The sequence below is a fragment of the Cebus imitator genome, unplaced genomic scaffold, assembly GCF_001604975.1.
Source record: "Cebus imitator isolate Cc_AM_T3 unplaced genomic scaffold, Cebus_imitator-1.0 Scaffold31, whole genome shotgun sequence".
Lineage (NCBI taxonomy): Eukaryota > Metazoa > Chordata > Mammalia > Primates > Cebidae > Cebus > Cebus imitator.
The window spans coordinates 6,928,663-6,955,541 of record NW_016107346.1 but is presented as its reverse complement, the minus strand read 5'-3'; the positions used below and the strand labels follow the sequence as shown (position 1 = coordinate 6,955,541).

At 41.6% G+C, this 26,879-nt stretch overlaps 1 protein-coding gene across 3 annotated transcripts in view; it reads left to right on the top strand.

The window, feature by feature from the left end:
* The window catches only part of SHLD1 (shieldin complex subunit 1), a 72,898-nt gene extending 51,875 nt beyond the window's left edge, over positions 1-21,023 (top strand). For 2 of the 3 annotated variants that reach the window (XM_017523992.2, XM_037736905.1), the window contains exon 3: positions 20,106-21,023. In XM_017523992.2, the coding sequence (XP_017379481.1) occupies positions 20,106-20,545 (440 nt within the window). In that variant the 3' untranslated portion in view covers positions 20,546-21,023. Of the gene's footprint in view, positions 1-3,587; positions 3,693-20,105 lie in introns of those variants that run through there. The other variant, XM_037736906.1, reaches the window with a different exon arrangement.
* The last annotated feature ends 5,856 nt before the right edge of the window (positions 21,024-26,879 follow it).

Below are 26,879 nucleotides of genomic sequence, written 5' to 3'. Positions count from 1 at the left end.
AAGACAGGGATTCACCATGTTGGTCAGGCTGGTCTTGAACTCCCGACCTCAGGTGATCCGCCTGCCTTGGCCTCCAAAGTGCTTGGATTACAGGCATGAGCCACCACGCTTCGCCCAGTGTGTGTGACTTCTATGCAGAAGAACTTAGGAAAGACACTATTTGTGTAATAGGCAAAAAAAAATGTTACGACCTCATCCAGCTGGGTTGCATTCTAATTTGACTAATGAGCTGAGTCAAGTAGCATTCTGTTTTTGTTTTTTAATTAAAAGTACTCTGTCATCAATGTGAAAAAACAATCTACAGAAGTATAGATGTTTGAGAAGAGTCATGGTAATGAAAACAGTAGTTAGTGTTAATCGAGCTTAGTAGCACTTTGCTACTAAGATACTGTTGTGCAAAGGTCTTTGGTAAAGATCTGCTTAATGTTTTTCACCCTGTGCCTTAGTCTATATGGGCTTCTGTACAAAATACCCTAGACTATGTGGCTTATAAACAATAGAATATTATTTCTTACGGTTCTAGAGGCTGCAAAGTCCAAGATCAAGATGCTAGCAGATTCAGCATCTGGTGAAGGCTGCTTCCTGGTTCACAGGGGGCACCTTCTAGTTGTGTCTTTACATGGTAGAAGGGGCAAGGGGGCTCTCTGGGGTCTTCTTTATGAGGGCATCAGTCCCATTCATGAGGGCTCCTCCTTCATGACCTAATCACCTCCCAGTGGCCTTACCTCCTAATACCATCACCTTGGAGGTTAGGATTTCAACATATGAATGGGGGGGGACACATTCAGATGATAGCAGGCCACCATTCTCAAGCTTATTAGAAAACAGGGTCCCTTTTTTCACGGAACCCCCACTACCATCTCTGAGGACACAGGTGGTATTCTGCAGACACAGTTTGGGAAATGAGAGAAGTCTAGCTATACACTGCTGGGTAGGGGCCGAGCTGGGAACAGACACATTTGCCTCATCTCCCCTTTCCAGATTCTTCTCACTAGTTGTGTTGATGGTGATTTGGGATTGGTCTTTCACATTCAAAGCTAGGGCCCTTCACTCATTAATTCACTCATTCTCATTCACTAAAAAATATCTACCATTGCACTGTGCCAGAAGACCATAGCTAGAATAGTGTCCCTGCATCTGGGAAGTCCCTGTGCCATAGGAAAACAGACACACGGACATTCAGTGGGAGGTAAGAGCTGCCGAGTACTATCTACTGAGCACTGCAGGAGCTGGGGCGGGGGCTGGCCAGCTCTACCTGGGGAACTAGGGAAGGCTTCCTAGGAGAGGGGATGGGCACAGCATCCCTAGGGAGCAGTAGAGTTCTCCAGGTGAAGAAAACAGGGAAGGGGAGACTTGAGAATGTGTTTGGCAGCATGTGGGTGCCACAGCTTTCAGCAGGGGGGCTGGTGGAGGAGCACAGATGGCCTTTAAAGTCAACTCTGAGTCACTTCTGAAATTACAGAAATTCAAAGAGAAGGATCTGGAAATCCTCCAACAAGTTATTTGACCTTCTGCTCTCTCAATAACTATTTGGTATCTCGCTAATAAATGGAAGTTCTCTGCAAAAATTGTGTCGTACAGGAAAAGTTGCAGAAAAAAATTTTTTTTTTTTTTTTTGAGTCGGAGTTTCGCTCTTGTTACCCAGGCTGGAGTGCAATGGCGCGATCTCGGCTCACTGCAACCTCCGCCTCCTGGGTTCAGGCAATTCTCCTGCCTCAGCCTCCTGAGTAGCTGGGATTACAGGCGTGTGCCACCATGCCCAGCTGATTTTTTGTGTTTTTAGTAAGGACGGGGTTTCACCATGTTGACCAGGATGGTCTCGATCTCTTGACCCCGTGATCCACCCGCCTCGGCCTCCCAAAGTGCTGGGATTACAGGCTTGAGCCACCGCGCCCGGCCTGCAGAAAAATTTTTAGAGAACAAAAATCATTCTCCTGTCTTCACCTGTAAACCATAGAATTTACATTTTTCCTAAACGGCTTTATTCTAGCAAGTTGTCCCTGGATTCTCCATTCATGCCTCATCTACGAAAATGACTGATCAGAGGTTAAATAAAATTTCCAAAGCAGGGCTAGGAGTTATTCAACTTCTCTATGTGATAGTGGTTGAGATAGAAACTATTTCCTATTTTTTTTCTCGTTGCCTTGACAACTGGGGTTTTTTTTTTTTTAAGCTTTTGATTTTTCTCAACAACATGAGCTGCTTCCTTTGGTTGAGCTGAGACATGTGTACAGATTTATATCTTATTCAGAGAGTCTCTAGTGTAAATGTTTATGAGATATCGATTTTTTATTTTTCAAAATTCTTCAATGTTGAACAGAGTAGATAATTGCATAAAACCGTTTGCCTGCCTGATTAGCCAAACGAAGGCAAATCAATCGTGATTTTCCAAGTCTGATGTCAAATACTGTAAAAAATGATTTTGATTCATTTTTATAAAATATCATGGACTATTTTAACATTTGGCTTTTGAATGTCCCTGACAAGGTCTATGTGAAAATTGTTTCCATATCCCAGAAGTGCACATCTTCCTCCTGTACTTCCCCTTGTTCCCATGGCTCTAGCCATAGTGGCTTCTCATCCTTGCTAAGCTGTTCCCATCTCACAGCCTTTGCCATTTCCTCTGCCTGGAACCTGCCTGCCCCGGATATTCACATTGCCCCCTCCCTTCTTGCACTTATGTCTCTGATTCAATGCCACCTTCTCCTCCTGGACCTTCCTATGTAAAACAGCATTCTTACTCGTCACTAGCCAGTCAGGAGGTGGGAGGATCCCTTTCTGGAAAAAACAGTTCAGTCGTCATCCTATATGAAAACCCCCAGACCATAAGCCCTAACCCTAGCAAGAGCTTCCAATGAGCCTTTTAATGCCTCGCTCTTAGATTCGAACTCGCAGCCCAAAATCACCAGCTATTTGAGGGAATCTTCTATTACAAAAAAAAAAAAAAAAAAGGGCAGAGGAAAGCATACAAGAAATGTAGGAGTGGAACCAAGTGGAGCCCAGGTCAGCGGCTGTGGAGCAGCCAACTGGAGCCATAGCACAGAAGATTCTCAGGGGGACATTGCTGTGAGGACTGGGGTCCTGAGGAGCTATTCCAACAGGTTGACATGCAGAAATTTGTATTGAGAGGCCATTGGAAGGTATGGGTAAAATTAGGATACAGTTGACTCTTGAACAACACAGGGGTTAGGAGTATTGGCCTCCCCTCCACCCACCACCTGCAATAATTTTTGACTCCCCCAAACCTTTTATTTTCTTCACCTTTTATTTTAAGCTCAGGGTTATATGTGCAGGATGTGCAGGTTTGTTGCAGAGGTAAACGTGGGCCATGGTGGTTTGCTGCACAGGTAATCCTATCACCTAGGGATTAAGCCTAGCGTTCATTAGCTGTTCTTCCTGATGCTCCACCTCCCCCCACCCACCCCCCACCTCCGACAGGCCCCACTGTGTGTTGTTCCCCTCCACGTGCCCATGTGTTCTCACCATTCAGCTCTCATTTATAAGTGAAAACATGCAGTGTTTGGTTTTATGTTACTGCGTTCGTTTGCTAAGGATAATGGCTTCCAATTCTATCCATATCCCTGCAGAGGACATGATCTCATTCCTTTTTATGGCTGCATTGACTCCCCAAAACCTTAACTACTAAGAGCCTCCTGTTGACTAGAAGCCTTACAGGTAATATGAACAGCGGATTAACAACATAAATAGATTAGTATCTATGTATATTTTATGCATTCATGACATACCTAATTTTTCTTAATTTTTTCGATATTTTTAGACTATGCAGTTTGTCTGCTAAAACTACAAAAATTCACCGGGCATGGTGTTGGGGGCCTGTAATCCCAGCTACACAGGAGGCTGAGGCAGGAGAATTGCTTGAACCTGTGAGGCGAAGGTTTCAGTGAGCTGAGATGGTGCCCCTGCACTCCAGCCTAAGTGACAGAGCAATACTCCATCTAAAAAATAAATAAATAAATAAAAATAAAAGATAAATTTTAAGCAGCCCTGCTTCTGTGCACATGTCACTGATAGTTTGATGTACATTTGATTAATATTACATTTTGTCCAGCATGTGGCTGACGTCCTTGTCAGCCTCATTTGTTTAAATCCATTTTCACTTGCTCATGGAGCAATTAACTCAGACTCACCTTGTTGGAAGTCATGCTGAAGATATATTTATCATTTCCTCCTACATCATGGAGACAGATTGGACTGTGGCTCATGCTTGTTGAGGTTGTATGCTTATTAAAAATGGAGTAGATGTATGTGATATTAAATTGAGCTTTTTAATTTCCTTAGATTTAATGACGTACCTTTGCCATGTACTTAATCTCAGCAAATATTTACCCATCCAAAATTGGCAGATTGCAATTTATAACTTGTCATGTCAAATGAAACATTTTCTCTTTTCTTTGCCCCTTGAAGGATCTCTGCTCAAAATTATAATCTTTTAAAAAATAGCTGACACATTCTCCTTTGTGGGGAGCGTTCAACATTTCTGTCCTGTGATTTGAAACTGACCCTTCTCACTCCTCTTCAGCTTTAGCCTATACTTATTGATATATTTATTTTAGATACAGTTTAATGTTTTTATTCTGATTTCTGGGTCATAGAGAGATCAATGGGTAAATGGAGAGATGGATGAATGGATAAATTAGATGACTGAATGATAGATAGATAGATAGATAGATAGATAGATAGATAGATAGAGACAGACAGACAGAAAAGCAGATCAAAGTATACCAAAGATGTGTGGAAGTACAGGTTCAGATAACAAAGAATACACCACAAGCTTTAGTCTCAATCTCCCTAGACCGTAAAACCTTATATAATGGTCAGCTTTCCAAAGCAGAGGCTAAATAACTGTCATTCTATTGCATCCAATATAGCATCCCAAACTTTGTTGATGTAGGATTAGTAAGATGAAAACAGGTAATGTGTGTGTGTGTATGCATGTGCATGTGCATACATAAATATATTTTTAATTGGGATAAAATTTACATATACCAAAGTACATAAATCTTATGTGTTACAGTTTGGTGATTTTTTACATATGTGTATACCTACATAACCACTACCTAGATCAAGATGTAGAAAAACAGAAATTTGCATTAAAGATTTATTGTGTGCATGAGTGTTTTGGGGGCCCCTTTAAGAGCTAAAGCTTTAAATGCATTTGGGGTTCTGCCACTTAGAGGTCAAAAAACTTTAGTCATCCAGAATGACCAGTATAATTAGGTTATTTTTCTCTCTCTTTTTCTTCATAGCATCCTTCAAATTTGTATTCCTTTTTAGGTTTATGCCTTTATATGTGAAATGAAATTTAGGGAGAACTTTAGGTAACAGAAAATTCTAAAATGTCAATAAGGCAGTAAATGTTATCAGTAATAACTCCATGACTCATAATTTCTGCCTCTATCTTACGATTGACATAATTTATTGACTAAAAGAACATTTAACTGCTTTCTTTAAGCTTAAACAGCTTCTTTCTCATGATCTTTTCAAAGAGTGAATATCATAAAAGAGTAAAAATAATTGTTTTTCCCTTTTTCCAAAAGAGTCTTTGGAACAGATACCTTGGTCTGTGGGCCAATGGCTGCACCGTCAGTATTGCAGTGCAGAGACTATTAGAGCAGCAGGCCTGAGCTGAGTTAGGAAGATAAAGTTATTTCAAAAGCAAATGGAAATACTTGACAACGGGGAAAGAGAACATTGTCTACAAAACGTTAATAGCCTGTACAGTTTTTATAAAACCAACCTGGAACAACTTTGAAGTTGAATGATTTTGCATAACTGGCTTATTATGGAATGAAACTTTCAGAAACAAAACGTAGAATGGAGATGAACTGTACTTTTAAGATGATCACATGTGATTTGAGATCAAAGTCTAGCATTGGAATACTGTTTTAAGGATAGCTGGATTACCTTGGTGAATTAAACAGATGTGTCACCACAGGAATCGAAAACAAAAACCTTGAAATTTTATGTAGCTCCTTCCTCTACCTTCAGATAAAATCTCTGTACATCAGCCTAGGTGATATGAATATTGTCTACTTCAAGCACTTTTAGAAAATGAGCTTTGGATATAAGGGCAATTTGGCTATGACATTTATTATTTTGGTTGATCTGTCCAATTAAGAGACTGATATCTTAACTCCTTCACCATTGCCTGCATGTCCCTAAGTTGGTAATAACTTTCTTGGAACTTTGAAGGTCTGTTTCATTGCCTTCTTGCTCACACTGCCACTACGGAGGTGTCTCATGCAACTTAATTATCATTCACTTATGAATAATTTGTCTTTCCTCTCAGGTTGTTTGTAGGATTTTAATCTACGCAGTTTTATCTACGGCCTAGCCCTAAATTTCCTTTTATTTATCCTGCTTACAGAACATTGTAATTGATGAACCTGAGGATTTGTGCTTTATCAGTTCTGAGAAATTCCCACCCATTAACTTGTCTCATTGTGCATTGCCTTTCCTTCATTCTCTCTGTTAGCTCTTTCTGAAATTCCAATTATATGCATGTTGGATCATCTCACTTTGACTTCCATATCTCTTTTTTTTCCCTCCATCTCTCTGGCTCTCTATGCTAAATTATAAGTAATATCTTCAACTCTGATTTCTATTTTCTAATTATCTTTCCACTAGAGTCTAGTCTCATTTTACCTATTTGCTATTTTACTATTTACTATTTACCTATTTGCTATTTTACTCTAATTTTTCTTTTTCTGTAATTTAACATTTTTTATTGTGCTTTTTGTTGTTTTTTCTTGTTTACCTGTTCATTTTTTGTAGTCTCTTCTTACTCAAATTTTCAATTTCCTATTCTAGTTTCTTAATGTATTAAGCATATTTGCCTTAGATCATGATTCCGTTAATGCCAATATCTGAAGTTGCTGTGGGTCTCGTTGGCCAGCTCTTTTAGGTTACTCCCACTCAGTTAAGGTAAGTTTGGGCCACAAACACATGTGAGTTCTGGCTCATGATTACATTTTCTTCTTCTTCTTTTTTTTTTTTTTTTATTTCCTTTTATTTTCTTTTATCAGGTTAAATCTTGGGGCAGATATTTCTTTCTCTCTCTACCCCAAACCAAGCCAAGTTTTTCTTAGTCTGTTTTGTTTTACTATAGGCCTTTACAAAGCATACTTTTTTCTCTAGTTCACTTTTTTCTGGGGGTGTGACTTCAGGGTTCTCAGCTTTATGCAGTCATTTCTTGTTACGCACCCCCACCATGCCATGGCCCTAGCCTCTGTGTCCTGAACGCTGTGTGGACATTGAAGCTGACCTGCTAGTTCTCAACTCCAGCCCGGGCTTTACAGACCTCTCAGAGCTTCTATTCTCCTTTTGCTTTTGGTCTCTAAAGGTTTCCTTGCTTTGTTACCAGCTCAATCATGGATTTTAAAATACTTTTGAGAAACGTTTTATCCAGCCTTTTTTTTTTTTTTTTTTTGAGACAGAGTCTCGCTTTGTCACCCAGGCTGGAGTGCACTGGCGTGACCTCAGCTCACTGCAACCTCTGCCTCCCACGTTCAAGCTGTCCTCTGCCTTGGCCTCCCGAGTAGCTGGGATTACATGCATGTGCCACCAGGCTTGCTAATTTTTGTATTTTTAGTAGAGACAGGGTTTCACCATCTTGGCCAGGCTGATCTTGAACTCCTGACCTCGTGGTCAACCTGCCTGGGCCTCCCAAAGTGCTGGGATTACAGGCATGAGCCACCACACCCAGCCCTTTATCCAGCATTTTTAGCTGTTTGGTAACAGGGAGGGTTTTCAGACTATCTTGTCCACCATATTCTTTTGTCAAAAATACATAACTATTTCTGCAAGCACACCTCTAGTGTGAAGGTGGAAATTCAATTGCATATGTGCCTCACTTCTAGCCCTTAATAACTCATGTTAGAAAATTTCTCAACAAAAATGCAGCACAAACCACTCATGGCCCATCTCTTTCTGTCACTTAGCCTCAGTTTTCACTTCTCTTCTGTCTGTAGTCTTTTCCTGCAGAAGTCGTATTATGCAGATTTTAAATTTTGTGGCTTTTTTCCAGTTTCTCTGAGTCTTCTGTGTTCTCTGATGCTATGTGCTTCAGGAGAGAAGGCTCAAAGCATTGCTCTCCTTAAATCCAAGTGTAAATGCGAGGTATGGGTGTTGAGAATGATCTCCTATAACTGATCTCATTGTGTTTCCTTCTCATCTTGCTTGTTAAACTCAGCACCGCGGTTCTGACTCAGCCAGTAGTCATTCTGTGAACCCTAGATCTTCTCTGCCTATTTTCCCAAGCTTTTGTTTTGTGCTTAATGCTGCCTGTTTCTCCTGCTTCAATGTATTTACTAACTCAAACTTTTCCTGAAGCTCTTTGCTTGATTTATAGCCGTCATCAGACTCTCTGGAGGTTGAGTCATTTCAATTCCACCCACATCCTGGTGCTAGTCCCCCTTGGAGGATGTGTTTGGGGATGGCTGGAGGGCTCCACCAGCCTGGGCTTCTGTGTGTGACACTCCCACACACTGAGGCACCTGCTGTTTCTGCCCACGCTGGGACCGTGTTTACTTTGCAGAGGGTGCACCAGGGACCTCTGTACAGTCATAGTCCTCCTGCTGTGAGATGGATAATGTTCACTATGATTCATCCCCTCAACTCTGGGGCCAACATGGGGCAGTAGCGATTGGTAAAGATTATGTTCCTTCCAGTTACAAATAAATGCTTGTTTGTCTGGAGTTTCCATTTGATATAATATCTATCACTGTGTAGTGTGTGTGTGTGTGTATTTTTTTTTTTTTTTTTTTTTTGAGACTGAATCTCACTCTGTCGCCAGGCTGGAGTTTAGTGGCACAATCTTGGCTCGCTGCAACCTCTGCCTCCCGGGTTTAAAAGATTCTCATGCCTCAGCCTCCCAAGTAGCTGGGACTACAGGCATACATCACCACGCCTGGCTAATTTGTTTGCATTTTCGGTAGAGTGGGGTTTCACCATGTTGGCTAGGCTGGTCTCCAACTCCTGACTCAGGTGATCCACCTGCCTTGGCCTCCCAAAGTGGTGGGCTTACAGGCATGAGCCACCATGCTCAGCCAGACATATATTAGTGGAAGATTCACAGTTCACTTTGAAAAATCCCAGATGTTAAAGAATAAGCACCTTAATACTCTAACAACTCTGCTGTGGGCACTAGAGTAATAATTACAATGTATCTTTTATTTATCGAGCACTTGCTATGTGCTGGGCTTTATGCTAATAAATCATGTAATCCTTACAAGAGTCCTATGAGGTAGGAGCTGTTATTATCCCCGTCTTATAGATGAGGACCTGGAGAATCAGAGATGTGAAGTAACTTGCCCAGGATCACATAGCGAGTAAGGGGCTCACTAGGACTCAAACTCAAGGCTTCTTCCGAAGTCCATGCTCACAAACATCTCTTCTGTTAGGACAAAATCAGATTTCTGGTTCATGACAATGAACTTTTGCAAAGGCCAGAACTGAATCTACCTTACAAGGTAACATATTTGAAAGTGTAACTGTGTTGCCTGCATTGCACAGAACTGATGTTAGCATACCTTTGTGAGAACTACTTTAAGAACCAGCATGTGTAACATAAGAAAATCAGTTTTCTTTTGCAGATAAACCTTGCATTTCACCCCAGGCCCTGTTATCCTGCTTGATCACTCACCTACATTATTTACAGATTTCACTCCTCATGCCTCTTGACAGTTTCCAGAAATGCAGTTCTGTCCCCTGAGGATGGAGCTTTGTCACCAATGAGGACATTCAGAAGAAGTTTCCAGAGGGAGTGAAGATGCTTCCTTAGAGGCTCTGACAGGTTCTGAGCAATGTCATTTTACAAATAAGAGCTTGGCTCTTGGGGTGATTACTTTAAAGGAGAAGTGCTCAGCTATATCAGTGCATCTTAGTGTGTTTGTTTACTATCCATTCTCTGCCTTCATAGATATACTTAATGTCGACTTGATATGGAGTGAAATCTGCTTGCAGAAATCCACATTTACAATAATGCTACTGCATATAGAAAAACACCAGACTTTCTTCCTCTGTTACAGATGTTACCTTCTCTAGGAAAAGCTTACTGCAAATGTCAACACTGGAACTGGCACTGTTTTGATAGGAATCTTGTTCTGTTTCTCTTTAAATCTTAAAACCACCAAATATTGACTTGTTGATTTAGACCGATTGTGGGAGGCCCCACAATCTCCTCCTGAAGGAAAAAAGGATTAGGTTTCTGCTTCCCCAGGAAACAGGGAATTATCTCTCTGCTGAATGTGTATCGAGCAACACTCCAAGTGTCATTTTTAAAGTGCTCATATTTTTCTTACAGGTAAGGTTGACGTTTGAAGCATCATCTTAATTAGCTACTCACATTTAACGTAACTCAGGGGGCGGCAGTAAACAGTCGTAATCAAAATAGTAATGTTACCATAGCAACCAAGATCCTGCTCAGTTGCTTTTCCTTTCTGCTTACCATCTAGGCAAGGATATGAAACAAATCTGCCAAAACCTCCTGTGTGAAATGAAAGTTTAAAAACCACTGGGGGAAAACATTCTTGAATGATTGTTTTAAGTGCTTCAGTGAAGCTCCTGTCTCCAAATGGCTCCTGAAGGAAATCGTGTCCCCGGTTCTCTTGTCTGACAGCTTTGCCTCCTGACAGCTATTCCCTACAACGTGGACGTGATCAGGGGAATCATAGCTTTATTCCAGCTCCAGCTGCAAGGTCCAGGAAGCGGGCGAGTTGACCCACATAATCCCCCATGGCTTTTCTAGCTATAAAGTGTTAGGTTCTGATCCCTTAACTTAGTTATTCCTTTATTGCAAAATGCAAAACCATGCTGTTTTAAAACAAGCCTTGGGGTAAGCCTCAATTTCATGAAAAAGAAGAGAGAGGATTGTCAATCATTTTGATGCTGTAAGCCAGTAGTTCCTAAATTTTTATTATCTGAATCCTTTAAGGAAAGCCCTTGATCTCCCGTTTGGCCCACCATCACCAGCACTGGTTCTAATAATGGCAAATGATAGCCATATGAAAATCATATTAGTTTTTTTTTTGTTGTTGTTAATTATTGCATATGTTAGTATGAAGGTCATGTTAATGAAGAAAATTAATGAGCAAATAGAACTTTTCTGTGTTATAATTGCCAGCCCCTTCACCCAGTGATCCTGGAGACTTGGTCTTGGTCTCAATTTTCTCATCTGGAAAATAAGACACAGTAGAGCCGGATATTTTCCCTACTCTTGGATCCAGCTTGATACATGACTTCTTTATTAAATAGAATGGAAAAACACTATCACCTTTTAGTAGTGATAAGCTGACACCATGAGGGTTGTTTTGTTTGAAAAAACAAAACAAACCCTGTGGCTTCTCAGGAGGTCCTTGCTTCACCCTCACCTTTTTATTGCTTTCCATGTAAGAGACTGGAATAATCTAATTGTGAAATTAATCAAAGAGAAATCAGGCAAAAGTGTTTTCTTTGTAATTCATTTTGTATGCCATTAAAAAGAAATAAGATAAAAAGAGAGAGGGAGTGAGAAAAAGTAGAAAAATGGTCAGGAATATGAATGAACAGTACACAGAAAAGGAAACCCAAGTGGCCCATAACTGTATGAAAAGCAGCTCCGCCATACAAGTTGTCAGGGAAATGCAAACCCAAATCCAAGATACAGCTTTAATGTCTGATAATATCAGAATTTGGCAAAGATGTGGAGAAACAGGGAAACCCAAACACTGCTGGTGGGAGTGTAATTGTTATTATACAACCACCTTGGAGAGCAATTTGGCAGGATCTAGTAAATTGAAAATGCACATTCCCTTCGATTCCATAATTCTACTTTTGGATGAATTTCCAAAGAAAGTCACCTCCTGATACATGTGCACAAGGCGGTAGGTATCAGGAGGCTCACTGAAGCCTTATTTGTGACAGTAAAAAATTAAATACAGCCTACTTGTCTATCAGGAAGAGAATGGATGAAAAATAATGTAGCATGTTCCTATATTAGAGTACTATAAAGCAGTTTTACATAATCAACAATGGCTGAAAGTAAAAAATCACAAAGTCAGATGTAAAACTTTGTGTTTTGAAAACAAAATGCAAAACTTTGCATATTGAAAGTTAAAATGCCTACCACGCACAAAGCAGCATTCTTGCATATGGATATGTATATATATGTGTGCATGTGTGTATTATTTATATGGCATCAAAAATGGGCTGGCGGTGGGGTGCAATGCCTGTAATCCCAGCACTTTGGGAGGCCAAGGCAGGCAGATCACTTGAGGCCAGGAGTTTGAGAACAGCCTGGCCAACATGGCAAAATCCCCTCTCTACTAAAAATACAAAAATTAGCTGGGTACCAGCTCCTCGGGTGGCTGAGGCGCAAGAATCACTTGAACCCAGGAGGCAGAGGTTGCAGTGAGCCAAGATTAATTCTTTTAAAAGGTGAGGGAGGCTAGAAGCAATCAGATTATTAGGTTGATGCAAAAGTAATTGCAGTTTTGGTCAATGTAAAAACCACAATTATTTTTACACCAACCTATAATATCTGTGAAGAAATAGTCAACTTTAATTTAAATGTTTAATAAGAAGAAAGTTTTGAAGCAAATAGGACATTGTGTTAATTGCCAGTTTGGGGTGGTATGAGCTTGGATGTTATAGCTGTCTGTACTTAGAACTTTTACTTTTTCAAGAAAACATAAAATGGCCAAAGTAGAAGACTGCTTACAAATCAGAACACTGGTCTTATTAAATTGCCCTGGCACCTACTTTTAGGACTATTTACTAATCACAGCTGTCTTTTTTTTTTTTTTCCCAGCATTCATTTTATTCCTCTATGAAGGCCTCTTAGAGGACCCTGCCCTCTGCCCATGGCATCTGTTTGTCACTAGGATGAAGGGTGACAGCATATGCCACTTGCCCTCTGGGTGATTCATTCAGTTTGAACTTTCAGATATAAACAAGTGCAGAGACTGTGGTTTCCAAAGCACCTGAGCAAACCATCCATCCCTTTGAAATGTTAATTTGGATTAAATATCTTGATATCCACACACTCTCCCTTTGTGAGAATGTAGTTTTGTCCTTTAAAGGAACAGTTGCAAATTCTAAAATGTATGAACCGTGGATGGCAGGGTTGCTATCCGGACAAAAGAGGCTTAAGCTTATTGTTTTTCTGTCACTGATTTTATGGAATCAATAAGATAGGATGTAAGGTGCCCCAGAACTCCAACCCGAGTGTTATTATGCAGCAGGGAAAAGCCAGACTAAACCAAGAAGAGACCTCAAGTGAGCTGCTGATGAGTCAAAGTGAATCAGGGCCAATTCACTTGCTGGACAGTAACCAAAAGTTTGAACGGCTAGGAAGTAGGAAAAATTCCAGTAGTGCAAAGAGGGAAAAGGAGAGGAGGGTTGGCTTGGAGTACAGTAGGACAAATCCACGGAAGGTTTAGCCAAAAGCAGAAGTCTATAGATACCTTATTATTTATAACATGGACTGAGATGATTTCCAGCATCAAATTTCAGCCCTCCAGGACATAGCTGTGTGGTAGGAACTTTGTTAACCCAGGTATATCAGCCTCATTCCTCCAGCACCAGGTTGTGTCATGTGTCATAATACATGTATACATGTAATGAATTGTGTGATTAAGGGCCCTCTAGAAAGTGAAAAGAGGTGCTTTAATAATTAATTAAGGCTAGGGTGATGGCTTACACCTGTGATCTCAGCACTTTGTGAGGCTGGAGCAGGAGGATCACTTGAGCCCAGGAATTCAAGACCAGCCTGGGCAACATAGCGAGATCCCATCTCTATAATAATAATAATAACTGAGACAACAGGCCTAAACCAGGACCGTCCTGGGCAAACTTTCCAGTAACCCTAGTGAGTACCAGTCCCTCTAGTAAGAGCACACATTTATAGAAAGGAATGCTTGAAGTTGAAAGAAGTGTTTGCCTGGCTTCTTAGCCCAGCCCCCAAGGTGATCAACCCACCTCAGCCTCCCAAAATGTTGGGATTACTGGCGTGAGCCACCACACCTGGCCAAATTAAAGTGTTTTAAACATATGAGTCAATTATGAGCATTAGTTTAAAGGGGGACCCGTGACTATTTTTAGAGCCACACAATCCCAGGGAACCTCCAACAGACAAACCAAGGAAGCAGGGCCTGGGAACTTAGGAGTGTACCATGCAGGGCCCTGAAAAAGGACAGCTTCCCATCCAAGCAGCATAGAAGGAGACCTAATAAGGCACATACTGCTTCTTTCCTTAAATCCTGATACTTCTTCATTTTTAAAAACTTAAGTCTTGGCCAGGCTCCATGTCTTACACCTGTAATCCCAGCACTTTGGTAGGCTGAAGCGGGCAGATCACTTGAGCTCAGGAGTTTGAGACCAGCCTAGGCAACGTGGTGAAACCCCATCTCTACAAAAAATACAAAAAAAAAAAAAAATAGCTGGGTGTAGTCGTGTGCACCTGTAGACCCAGCTACTCAAGAGGCTGAGGTGGGAGGATCGCCTGAGCCCAGGAGGTGGACTCAGGCAGTGAGCTGTACTTGCACCATGGCACTCCAACCTGGGGGCAACAGAGCAAAACCCTGTCTCAAGAAAAAAAAAAGTCTTAGATTTCTTTCAGTTCTGTAACATCCTTGAAACCACACATAGGTCCTCTTAATCAGCACTTCCTAGTAAAAGAAACTGGACAAATCAGGCAGGGTGGGTGGGTGGCTGTTGATTCAGATGCATGCAGAGGGCAGAATTCTAAATATCAAATCCGTTTGGTAGAAACTTATCATAGTTGAAGGCAAAAATGTTTCACAGAGATGAAATCCTGCTGTGCATTTATGAACCACAGAAATAGCCGGGGAAGCTTCTCTGGAAGAATCCATCACTAGATATTGGGGTTTCTAAAGGCTGATGGCATCTCTTGCAGAACATAACCATTAATCTCAAGGGCCCTATGCCAGCTGACTGTCTTCTGAATTCAAATAAGCACCTATAACTCCTAAAGATAAAAAAATATTTCTAGGTGTATAAGAATCCAAGTATCCGGCTGGGCATAGTGGCTCATGCCTATAATCCTAGCACTTTGGGAGGCCAAGGTGGGTGGATCACTTGAGGCCAGGAGTTTGAGACCAGCCTGGCCAACATGGCAAAACCCCATCTCTGTCAAAAATATAAAAAATTAGCCAGGCGTGGTGGCATGCACCTGTAGTCCCAGCTACTCGGGAGGCTGAGGTGAGAGGTTCATTTGAGCCCAGGAGGTGAGAAGCTGCAGTGAGCTGAGATCATGCCACTGCACTCCAGCTTGGGTGACAGAGTGAGACCACGTCTCAAAAAAAAAAAGGGAATCTGTAATATCTGTATGTTATCTCTTTTCTTGTTGGCAAAGAGAAAATTTAACAATGGGATGCATGCAAAAGCATTGTGATATCAAGCCCTGCCCTCCTCCTTTTCTTCTTGTAAAGTTTTAAAGAAATCCTATTCATGATAGAAAATATATTGAAATAAAAAGGGTAGTTTTGTTCAATTTAAATAATTCCAAAGTCATTGGGACCAGTGCCAATGGCTTTTCCCGCTCAAACATTGTTGAAGGGAAAAAAAGCCATCTCAAGGTCTGAGAAGGGAAAATGCATAATAGGTACTAGCAAGAAGGGTGTTGTGCAGGGAATGGGTACCAACAGCAAAAGTCTCTTTTTTTTTTTTTTGAGACTGAGTTTTGCTCTTGTTGCCCAAGCTGGAGTGCAATGACACGATCTTGGCTCACCACAACCTCCACCTCCTGGGCTCAAGTGATTCCCCTGCCTCAGTCTCCCATGTAGCTGGGATTAAAGGCATGTACCACCACATCCAGCTAATATGGTATTTTTAGTAGAGACAGGGTTTTTCCATGTTGGTCAGGCTGGTCTCGAACTCCCGGCCTCAGGTGATCCGCCCACCTCAGCCTCCCAAAGTGTTGGGATTATAGGCGTGAGCCACCGCTCCCGGCTGGTAGCAAAAGCCTCTTAGGGAGCTCAAGGCAAATCAACATATTACAATGCAATGGGATTCAACATTGAGTTCCCACTCCTTTCAAGATCCATCCTTTGAGCCAGGGGAGGGGTGAGGAGTGGGGAGACATAATTGGCATTTGGGGGAAGGACCATTTCTTTGTCCTGTGCACTATAGAATGTTTACATCCTTGACTCCACTTACTAAATGCAAGTAGCACTTTGCAATCCCTGACACAAAAAGATCCCTAGAATCTCCTTGGAGACATTGCTATCCCCTTTTGACAGTTCTACAAAGCTGGGATATATTAACAGAAGAAGGTGGGGTTTCAACATAGCTACGAGAATGCACCACTGAGCAGGAACTGACCTAGTACCCATCATTCTTTCCACACATGGGCACATCAGGAAAGGAAAAGCAGTTAGCTTCATTTGCTGGCAAAGAAATGGTGACATCCAAAAAGCTATAAACAGCCTCATGATTAGAGAGGAGGCTTTATAGTTTGCATTACAGCAAATTTTAAAAGGAAATCAAAGACTGAAAGGGACTGCAGGCAGCGTTCAAAAGAACTGACATAGTAAATGACTCAGCCCGTATGTCATTGGTCTTCTGAAGGGGAAGAGTTGTTTCTCTGAAGAGGGCTGGCAGACTGCCTGACATGTGCATGAAAAATATAGGAGACAGCTAGCTTTTAGACTCTTTTGTGGACACTGGACTCTTCAAAAATTTAAAATTAAATGAAACACAGATGAAAATTTAAAATCCTGCATATCAAAGCACATTGACTATTTACTTACCAAGTATGTGCCATGTTGTTTGGAGTTTTCTGTATAAGTGGACAGTTTTGGGGATTCAACTTTCCCAGTGTTACTGCTGGGGATACCCTGCTCTCTCCCACCCATCTCATTAGCCCTTCCCAGCTTCTGTCTTCTAGCCACTACCCCCCCAGCCCCTTCCCAGAACAAGGTCATCTTCGGGGAAGAAGGGAGGAAGGGACCCCTCATCCTGCCATCATGGGACCCTATTCCCTCTCCCATCTCCAACTTTCTAACAGCAACATCATTTGTTAGGCAACTACCCGAGCTAAGACTTTTTATTTGGTTGCTTGATAGTAAAGTAAGCCACCAAAGGAAATTTTAACATCTATTGCTCCAGAGGTTTCTTTAAATTTTTTCACAATTTTGTAAAACCAAAAGCACTTTTTCATGAATTATTTGAGATTTGCTCACTTGAAGGCCACCACTCCTGATTTTTCTACAAACAATGACATTCTCTTCTAAAACACAATAAAACCATCAAAATCAAGAAATTAACATGATCCATCACTACCGTCTAATCCTCAGACCCTATTCACAGCTCTCCAGTTGCCCCAGTAATGTGCTTTACAGTGAAAAGATGCAGTTTAAACATTTTTGTGTGTGTTTGACTGTCAAGGCTGTTTTTAGCCTCCTTCCGTCTGAGACAGTAGCTCAGTCCTTCCTTGGTTTTCACAAACTTACACCTGTGAAGCGTACAGGCCAAGAACTCCCCTGCTGCTTCTATGCCATCAGGACCAGAAAGAGACCAGCATCTGCCTCCCTTCCCTTCCACCCATCCTGGAGGCTTCAGTCCAGTGACAGGGTGGTTGGGAGGAACTTAGGCAGAAGCTCTGGGCATAGCAGGGCCAAGGAAACGTTCTTCACTATTTCTTAAAAAATAATGAGGGGCCTGGGACATATTTTTGTGTTGTTGGGTTTTTTTGATGTTGTTGTTTTGTCTTGTCTTATTTTGTTTGAGATGGAGTCTTGCTCTGTTGCCAGGAGTGCAGTGGCGCGATCTCGGCTCACTGCAACCTCCGCCTCCCAGGTTCAACCGATTCTCCTGCCTCAGCCTCCCGAGTAGCTGGGACTACAGGCGTGTGCCACCACGCCCGGCTAATTTTTATATTTTTAGTAGAGACGGGGTTTCACCATGTTGGCCAGGATCGTCTCGATCTCTTGACCTCGTGATCCACCCACCTCAGCCTCCCAAAGTGCTGGGATTACAGGCAAGAGCCACTGAGTCTGGCTGGGACATAGCTTTAAGCTTTCTGGAAACTAGTGTAGTGGAAATACCGTCCTACACATTCTTTATAAAGCATGATCTCTGTTTTGGGTTCCCCTGGCCACTCTTGAGTTCTCTCTCTCCTCGAGCTTATAGGCTGGGCCTCAGGCTGCTGAAGAAAGGCCAGCGGGCAGAGGAGGAGAACTGGAACTAGCCACAGAGACATTTAGTTTCTATTTCTTCTCACCACTTGGACTTTGCTCATCAACCTGCTTCTCTATTGCCATGGTCCTTTCAGAATAAGATTGCAGGTCACCTCCTCCGAAGAGGAGCATGCACTCATTCTGCTACCCTTGCACTGCACTGTCCACTGAGTCCACACTGTCTCAGTTAATGTCACTATATCATTTCATATCTGTGTAAATCCTATATTTCACTTGTTTAATGTCTGTAATGATGTCCTTTCTTCCTACTTAGGTTCCAAGTACCTTAGATGAGGGACATGGTCTCCAACGTCCATCTGTATATCTTCAACGACTTGTACTGAGTTGCCTGAATATGAGTTTTGTATAAATATGTGTTGAATCATGAATGCTTCTCCATGTGTAGGCCTGCTTGTGACTCAAAGAACACATGTCCACATTCTTTTTTTTCACTTTTTAGTTTTGTTTCTTCTTTCTTTCTTCGTGATGGTTAGGATGTGCTGATGCTTTTGGATAATCTATTTCTCTTTATATTACCATAGATATTCCAGAAGAGAGATTATTTAGTAAAACCCTCATTTTGAAAGTTGAGAAAGTTGAAGCACAGAAATGTTGTATGACTTGTCCAAGGTGTCGTTTCCAGCTAGTAGCAGAACTAGGGCCCAAACCAAAATCCCACCTCCTTTCCTAGAGCTCCATCCACTGCACCATGCACCCTCCTTCAGCATTGGCAAGTACAGCTATATTTATTATAGCTACTGGTTGAGTTTTCTGGGGCAGGGAAATGTCAAAGCTAGTGATTTATAAAAGCTTATATCAGGGTCAGGCATGGAGGTCCAAGAGCAGGATGCCTACCTGGTCAGCTTCTGGTGAGGGCTCCTTTCCTGCCTTGCAGACAACCGCCCTCTCACTGTGTGTCACTTCCTCTCATAAGGTTACCAATCCTATCAGATTAAGATCCTACCTATATGCCTCATTTAATTTGAATTACCTCCCAAAAAGCCCTCTCTCCAAATATAGTCATGTTAGGGGTTACAGCTTCAACATGTGAATTTTGTAGGAACACAATTCAGTCCATAGCATAGTGATAGCATAAATAATTTGTAAACACCTTCAACATACTATAATATGATGTGAAAATAGTTGTTATAGTGGGAAGGGTCACCCACCAGGTTACTTAAGAGTGAATGTCTGCTCCTTGAACCCTCAAGGCTGGGCAGTGAGCCAAGGCCATAGTGCCCTGCTGAGGAGCAGGTGTCCTTGAGAACCCAGACATCCCGGAGAGAATTTGAGAACCTACCAAAGAAAACAGTCCCATCGTGCACACGCACGGATCTCTAGAGCTATCCTGCTAGCATCCAGGAGTGTCCTGTTCATAAGTCCTAATAAACTCATCTACTCATCAAGCTGGACTTGTCCAAGTTATTCTTTGGTCTTTCAGCACCTTCCCAGTTTGAGGGTGGGCATTACAATCTCAAGTTTTTCCCGTAGCAGCTGAGATCTATTGGTGACAAAGTTACGGGTTTTGCTATTAATACTGTGATTTGCTGCCTACATTCATCATGGGAGGAAATGCGTAATTTCGGGTTGTGGTTAGTGAAAATAAATAAATATATATGTATATTTTTTCCATCCAAGTTCACAGGCACCCTGAATTTCTACACAGGGAAATCAGGTTAAAAATCCATCACGCAAGGAAGATGGTCTTGTTGTGAGCCAGCAAGTGGCATAACCCCAGGATGGTGAAAATAGATTCTGAAATCAGCTGATATTTCGCATTGCCAGTTACTCAGGAGCAGCGAGCATGTTGAACTGAAAATAGACATCATCTGCTCTTGGCTTGCTTTCTGATATTTTTCATTGCTTGTTTGAGTATGTTTGAGTATTGGAATGTGTTTTGTCTTGCAGACACCAGTAACCTAAATACAGAACAAAATAACTCTTGGGCCTCTGAGAACTTCTGGCTTGACCCTGCTGTGAAAGGCCAATCAGAGAAGGAAGAAGACAATGGCCTTCGGAAATCCCTGGATAGATTCTATGAAATGTTTGGCCATCCACAGCCAGGCTCTGTGAACCCACTCTCTGCATCTGTCTCCAAGTGCCTGTCTCAGAAAATCACTCAACTAAGAGACCAGGAGAGCCAAAGGTATGTCCTCCGCAGTTTTCAAATGGCCCGGGTCATCTTCAACTGGGACGGCTGCTCTGTCTTACAGAGGCATTCCAGGGACACCCACTTCTACCCACTGGAGGAAGGAAGTACATCTTTGGATGATGAAAAGCCAAAACCAGGACTGTCGAAAGATATTATTAATTTCCTCTTGCAGCAAAATGTAATGAAAGACCCATAACTGGTGCTGGGCAATGTGCAGGGTAGTATTGGAGGTGCCGTGCCATGCCAGCAGCACTGTTGGTGGCCTCCCAGATCCCCTGGAGTCTCGTGCTAGCTCTGTGTGCCCATCCCAATTAAGTGCTTTGTGGTTAAAGGCTGGCACCTGTGACCTGGTATTAGAGCCAGTCAGCCCATATGGAGAGCCAGCAGGGTTCTGGGAGTTCTGTGTCCCTGTGGCCACCCCACCTCCCACTCTCCTTGGCCAAGGCCACCGATTGACTGGGCTACGAGTCAAAAGCCCAGCTCCCTTGCCTCAAGGAAGGACGTTCTTTGAGGCATAATTTATGCTCTAGAACTCCTTTCCTTGAGATCAGGCTAAGGCTGGGACTTTACATGAAATCACGCCCTTGGTGGGCATAATCCCTTTGCCTATCCTCCTCCCATTTATTTTCTGCTGCACCTGGGAGCCTTTCCTTAATAAACCTCTTATATCTGAATCCTCGACTCAGAGTCTACTTCTGGGAGAACTCAATCTAAGAGAACATGCTTCTGTGAGATGAAATTTTGGAAGGAGACAAAGCTCTGCACTGAATCAGGTATAAGGAATCATATCAAGTTGTAAAACTGAGACCATGTGATTGAGAATACAGGTCCTAAAATAATATAAAGATTGAAATACAGTTTAGAAAAGTATATCACATCTTGATCACACCCTTGCCTCCTCTCCAAAGCTAGAAATCCATGTTTTATGATACTACTAACCGGGTGAGGAAGGAACATTTGGACAATCTAAAATAACAGCTAAAATTCACAATTTTTTTAAGTCTCTTTGTCTCTTATCAGATTGCAAATGTGAAAGGTGAGAAGATAACAAATGTGCTCCACTATATGTAAGCACAATTATGATACGCCAGGCTGATGCCATGTGGCCGTGTCAAGTTGTGATAGAAGAAAATAAAGACTCCTTTGCCCAGGTGGGGCCCTACTTCCTCTTGTATTCTGCCTTCCTGCTGCCCGCGCCCTCTGTCACCTTGTGAATGGTTGGCCCGTCATCCCTGCCCTGTCCTCACCTCCAGCACCCTGAGCTCCATTTGCAAAGACTAGCCCAGAGCAGGACTTCGTGGCCACCTTGTTCTGTCCTCCAGCCCTGAGTCCTTCCTCACCAGGGAGCTCTTTAAATAGCCAGTGCAGGTTTTCACTGGCAGATGCTCCACTCTGTGGGTCATGTCCTGACCCCCCATTTGAGACTCAGTTGGTAGAATTACATCACCTGGCACCAGGATCTCTGAAGCTGCAATTGGAAGCCTCATGCTAATCCCTACCTCAGCAGTGCTTTAAACACATTACACTGGCAGAAAGGGTTATATTGCTTTTTGCAGGGGGAATAACAAAAGAAGCTGGCAGCCCTGACCAATTAGATTTTGAGACACTTGAGGTGAAATTTAATTGGCCTAAGATTCCAAATGCTTTCCAGAAAGCAGATTATGCAAATGGGTTGGCCTAAAAGTATACATTGAGAGTAAGTGTGCCATCTCAGGAAGGTCTCCTGGGGACTCTTGGATGGAGAGAGAAGCTTTTTAAAGGTTAGGAATGACACACTCACACTCAGGCTTCCAGTGCTGGGGAGATTAGGTATAAGAAACAGTGTTCCAGATTGAAATGTAGAGGCACCCCCTGGAAGGAGACCCACATGGTAGAAATGGGAAATGAGTAGGTCTTTGAGAGACACTGGAGGAAACAAGACTTCAGGTTTTCCTCTGACAAGCAATCATCTGCTTCTTTGTCCATGAATGTTTCCTATTCAATTGGCCCCCAAACAATCGGGAAGCCAGGGGGACTCACAAGTGAAAATCTGACAATAAATTTTAAGGTAGCTAGTTTTACTGTTTTTTAATGAGAAGCATATTAATAGATGTCCTTGAAGAATGCTATCATTTTTAGTATTAGTCACTGCAATGCTTGTACTTCGTCTCCATGGCTACCTACAGAAGGAAACTGGATTATTTTATGTTTTTAAAAGAACAAAAAATACGAGGTATTTGAATCTCCATGTTGGGAAGCAGTAGCTTCTATTTGGCAGTGAGATTTTAGTATCAAAAATTTCATAACCTAAATATGTGTGCCAAGGGTTCCCAGTGAGAGGTAAACCCTAAAAGTAGAGAATTTAGAAGTCTCAAAGCCAGAATCACCTTAGGGTAAAAAAAGAGTGTGGTGTGTGTTTACCTGCATCTGAATAAGTGTTTGTGACAGATCAGTAGGAGATATTTGATTTCTCTGCAAATTCACTGCTTAATTTGATCTCTGTGAGGTTAGGATGGCATGTTCCATTTATTTCTGTGAACCTTTAATAAAGACTAAGAAAGAGATAAGGATACTGAGGCTTTGGACTTTGACATTATTGTCTAGTTCTGTCCTACAGATAAATTCACCAACATCTTACCATCTCATGAATGTTACAACTGGCCTGTGATATCATCTGTGGTCTGTTTCAGACCTGTGGCCCTTTTCAGGTCTTTGTGAGACATCAGAACTAAGAGTGCATAAGCATCAGAACCCTAAAGAAGAGAACTGCTACCAATATCTTAAATTCGTGTGCTATTACTCATTTCATTAGTCTATTTCTTTGTATAACCTATGTAAGGATGCATGTAACAATTCTCCTTACCAGTAATCAGCACAAAATAATACAGCTATGCTTTTTTTTTTTTTAATAATTTATTTCAAAAAATAGAGATGGGATCTTGCTGTGTTGGCCAGGTTGGTCTTGAACTCTTGGCCTCAAACAATCCTCCCGCATCAGCCTCCCAAAGTGCCAGGATTACAGATGTGAGCTACTGTGCCAGGCCAGCTTTTTAAACTTTTTAAAGCTTTTAAAACTTTTTGTTGGATTATAGTAGTTACATAGAATCGTGCATATGTCATACAAGTGAACGCCTTGATGATTTTCACAAACAACCTACCTGTGTAGCCAGCATCCTGATCAAACAATAGACATTACCCACCAGCCCAGGCCCCTTTTTAAGTAGAGAACTGATGACCAGTTTGCCGTGACAGGTGTGCTGGTAGCACAAATAATTTTAGATATTACGTGAGAAAACAATGTTTATTTTAATTGCTAATCTATTCAGTTTAATATGTTAGAAAAATAGAACTACGACATCGAGCCCATGCTTTCAGATGTATTGCATAGGACAAGCCTAATACAGGTATTTGAAATTTAGAAGTGGACTGAATTAATTAAAAAATTAATAATAATGTAGGTAGCATGTATATCCAAAACTATAAAAGTGGTATACCTGAAAATGACTGAGGTTTGGAATTCAGTGATATATTAATCTTTTCTCACGCTGCTTATAAAGACATACAGAGACTGGGTAATGTATAAATGAAAGATGTTTAATTGACTCACAGTTCCACATGGCTGGGGAGGCCTCACAATCATGGCTGAAGGCAAATGAGAAGCAGAGTCATGTCTTACACGGCAGCAGGCAGGAGAGCTTGTGTAGGAACTCCCCTTTATAAAACCATCAGATCTTGCAAGACTTATTCACTGTCAGGAGAACAGCATGAGAAAGACCCACCCCCATGATTAAATTACCTCCCACCTGGTTCCTTCCATAACACATGGGATTTATGGGAGCTACAACTCAAGATGAGATTTGAGTGGATACACAGCCAAACCACATCAAGTGGGATGGGTGACCCATCATACCCCATTAATCTTCCACCATTGCTGTCCCGGATTGCTGCAAGAAACTTCCATCTGGTCAATCCTTATCTACCTTTGCCTCTCTTTACCCTGCAGCCATAATGCAAATTCTTTTAAAAAGCTAAACATGTATGAGTAGCCAAAATATTTAAAATAAGGAACTAACCTTCTCAAATGTGAAAACATTTTTAACTCTATAATAATTAAAGCAGCAAAAAAGGCATAGAAAAATCAAAAGCATACAGTCCATAAATAGATATAAACGCATATGGAAATTGAGTATATGGTGAAGGTGGCATTGCAAACCCATAAGGAAAAGGTGGAGTTTTTTAGCAACTGCTCTTAGTCACTAGCTCCCCACACTGGGGGAGGGAGACTGAAAAAAGCTGGATTTCCCACCTTATTTTTCATATTAAAATGAATATTAGATGATTAAAAACTCAAAGTAAAAAAGTAAAATCACAAAAATGCTAGAAGAAAACACAGGTGATTTCCTGCTGAAAAGTGGTGTTAAGAAAAAAAAAAACCACAGGAGATATGCATACATACTGGAGATACCTATTAATAAATACATTACAACAGGGAAGATTTTTCTAAGACTGACACAAAACCTAAAAATCATAAAGGACAAATTTGACAAAAATCACTGCCTAGCCATATGCAAGATCAAAACTAGGAAAAATACTTAGAACACGTCTAACAGAGAGAGCTTTTTCAAAAAACAAGTTGTACAAATCATTAGAAAAACAACCAAATAGAAAGACCGACAAAGGACATGAACAAGTGGTTAAGAAAATATACATATAACTGTAATCGCAGCACTTGGGAGGTGAAGGCAGGTGGATCATGAGGTCAGGAGTTTGAGATCAGCCTGGCCAATATGGTGAAACCCCATCTCTACTAAAAATACAAAAATTAGCTGGGCGTGGTGGTACACGCCTGTAATCCCAGCTACTCAGGAGGCTGAGGCAGGAGAACAGCTTGAACCCGGGAGGCAGAAGTTGCAGTGAGCCAAGATGACACCACTGTGCTCTAGCCTGGGACAGAGCAAGACTCCGTCTCAAAAAAAAAAAAAAAAAAAAAAAAAAAAAGAAAATATACATATAAAACGATCATGAGATCATATGCAACTACACTCAAACATAAAGAACTACAACTTTGAACACCATTGAGATATTCTTTGTTTTTGCGTGGTTTTTGTTTCTTGATTTTTATATTTTGTAGGGCTGTAGAAAGTCTAAAGGAATCTAGTGCTGGCCAGGGTGCAGGGAGACAAATGCTCTGATTGACTCTCATTGGGAAGATAAATTGCTATAAGCTTTTCTCAGTACAATTTGGCAACCTCTATCAAAATTGTAGAAGGATTTTTTTTTTTTTTTTTAACACACAGTTTCACTCTGTCACCCAGGCTGAAGTGCAGTGGCACAATCTTGGCTCACTGCAACCTCCGCCTCCTGGGTTCAAGCAATTCTCTTTCCTCAGCCTCTTGAGTAGCTGGGACTACAGGCGCTCACCACCACACCCAGCTACTTTTTGACTTTTCCTGACTTTGGGTGATCCACCCACCTTGGCCTCCCGAAGTGCTGGGATTACTGGTGTGAGCCACGGTACCTGTCCTAAAAGGATGTCTTTGATTCAATAATTCATCCCACTGAACTCCAAACTTCAGTTATTTTGGGGTACACCACTTTTGTAATTCTTTACCTACCTGCATATCACATGCACTATTATAAATTTTTTCATTAATTTAGTCGACTTTTAAATTGTAAATATTTATATAGGCTTGTCCTATGTAAACTATGTGAAAGCACGGATTAGATGTAGTTATCCCAGGACTGCGACTGAATGTCTACTGCAGCTGGGGCTGTGCAGTGAACCAGACCTGGAAGATCTCCTGCTAGTGAGGGGTGACAGACAAAAGCAGAATCATTTAAAATAGTGAGAGTGCCCTGGCATAATAAAGAATGATGCAGCAGTGCCTGTGGTGGGCACTCTGGACAGACTGGTCTGAGGAAGACTCTGAAGAAACAGCCTTTGAGCTGAAAGCTGCAGGAGTCACAGAGCCAGGCAGACAAAGGCTGGAGCATCCAGGCAGAGGAAACGGTATGTGCAAAGTTAGTGCAGACTCAGGCTGGGATGAGCTGAAGTGTCTGGACAGAGGGAATCCCATGTGACTGAGGACAACCCTTAAAGGCAGAGGGGCTGATGAATTTCAGAAGCAGGCTATGGCTTTTTAGGCCAAGAGAAGGAATTTGAATTTTATTCTAAGAATGATGTAAAGTGATTTAGGGATTTTAAGCAAGAGAATAAGAAGATAGGTGGCCAAATTTACAGAGATTTATGGATAAATTTTTCAGTAGTGGTAAAGGATGAATTACCCAAATATCCAATAAATGGTGAGATCCCCACCTCACACTATACAGAGAGAATAACCTCCAGATGGATTAAGGATCTAAATGTAAAAAATATAACACTATAAAAGTTACAGATGACAATATACCTGAGTGTTTTTATAACCCTGCATGAGAAAGAGCTCCCTAAAACAGATGCCAATGCAAAATAATAAAAGATTGCCAGTTTTTGGCTAGCCATATGCAGAAAACTGAAACTGGACCCCTTTCTTACACCTTATACAAAAATTAAC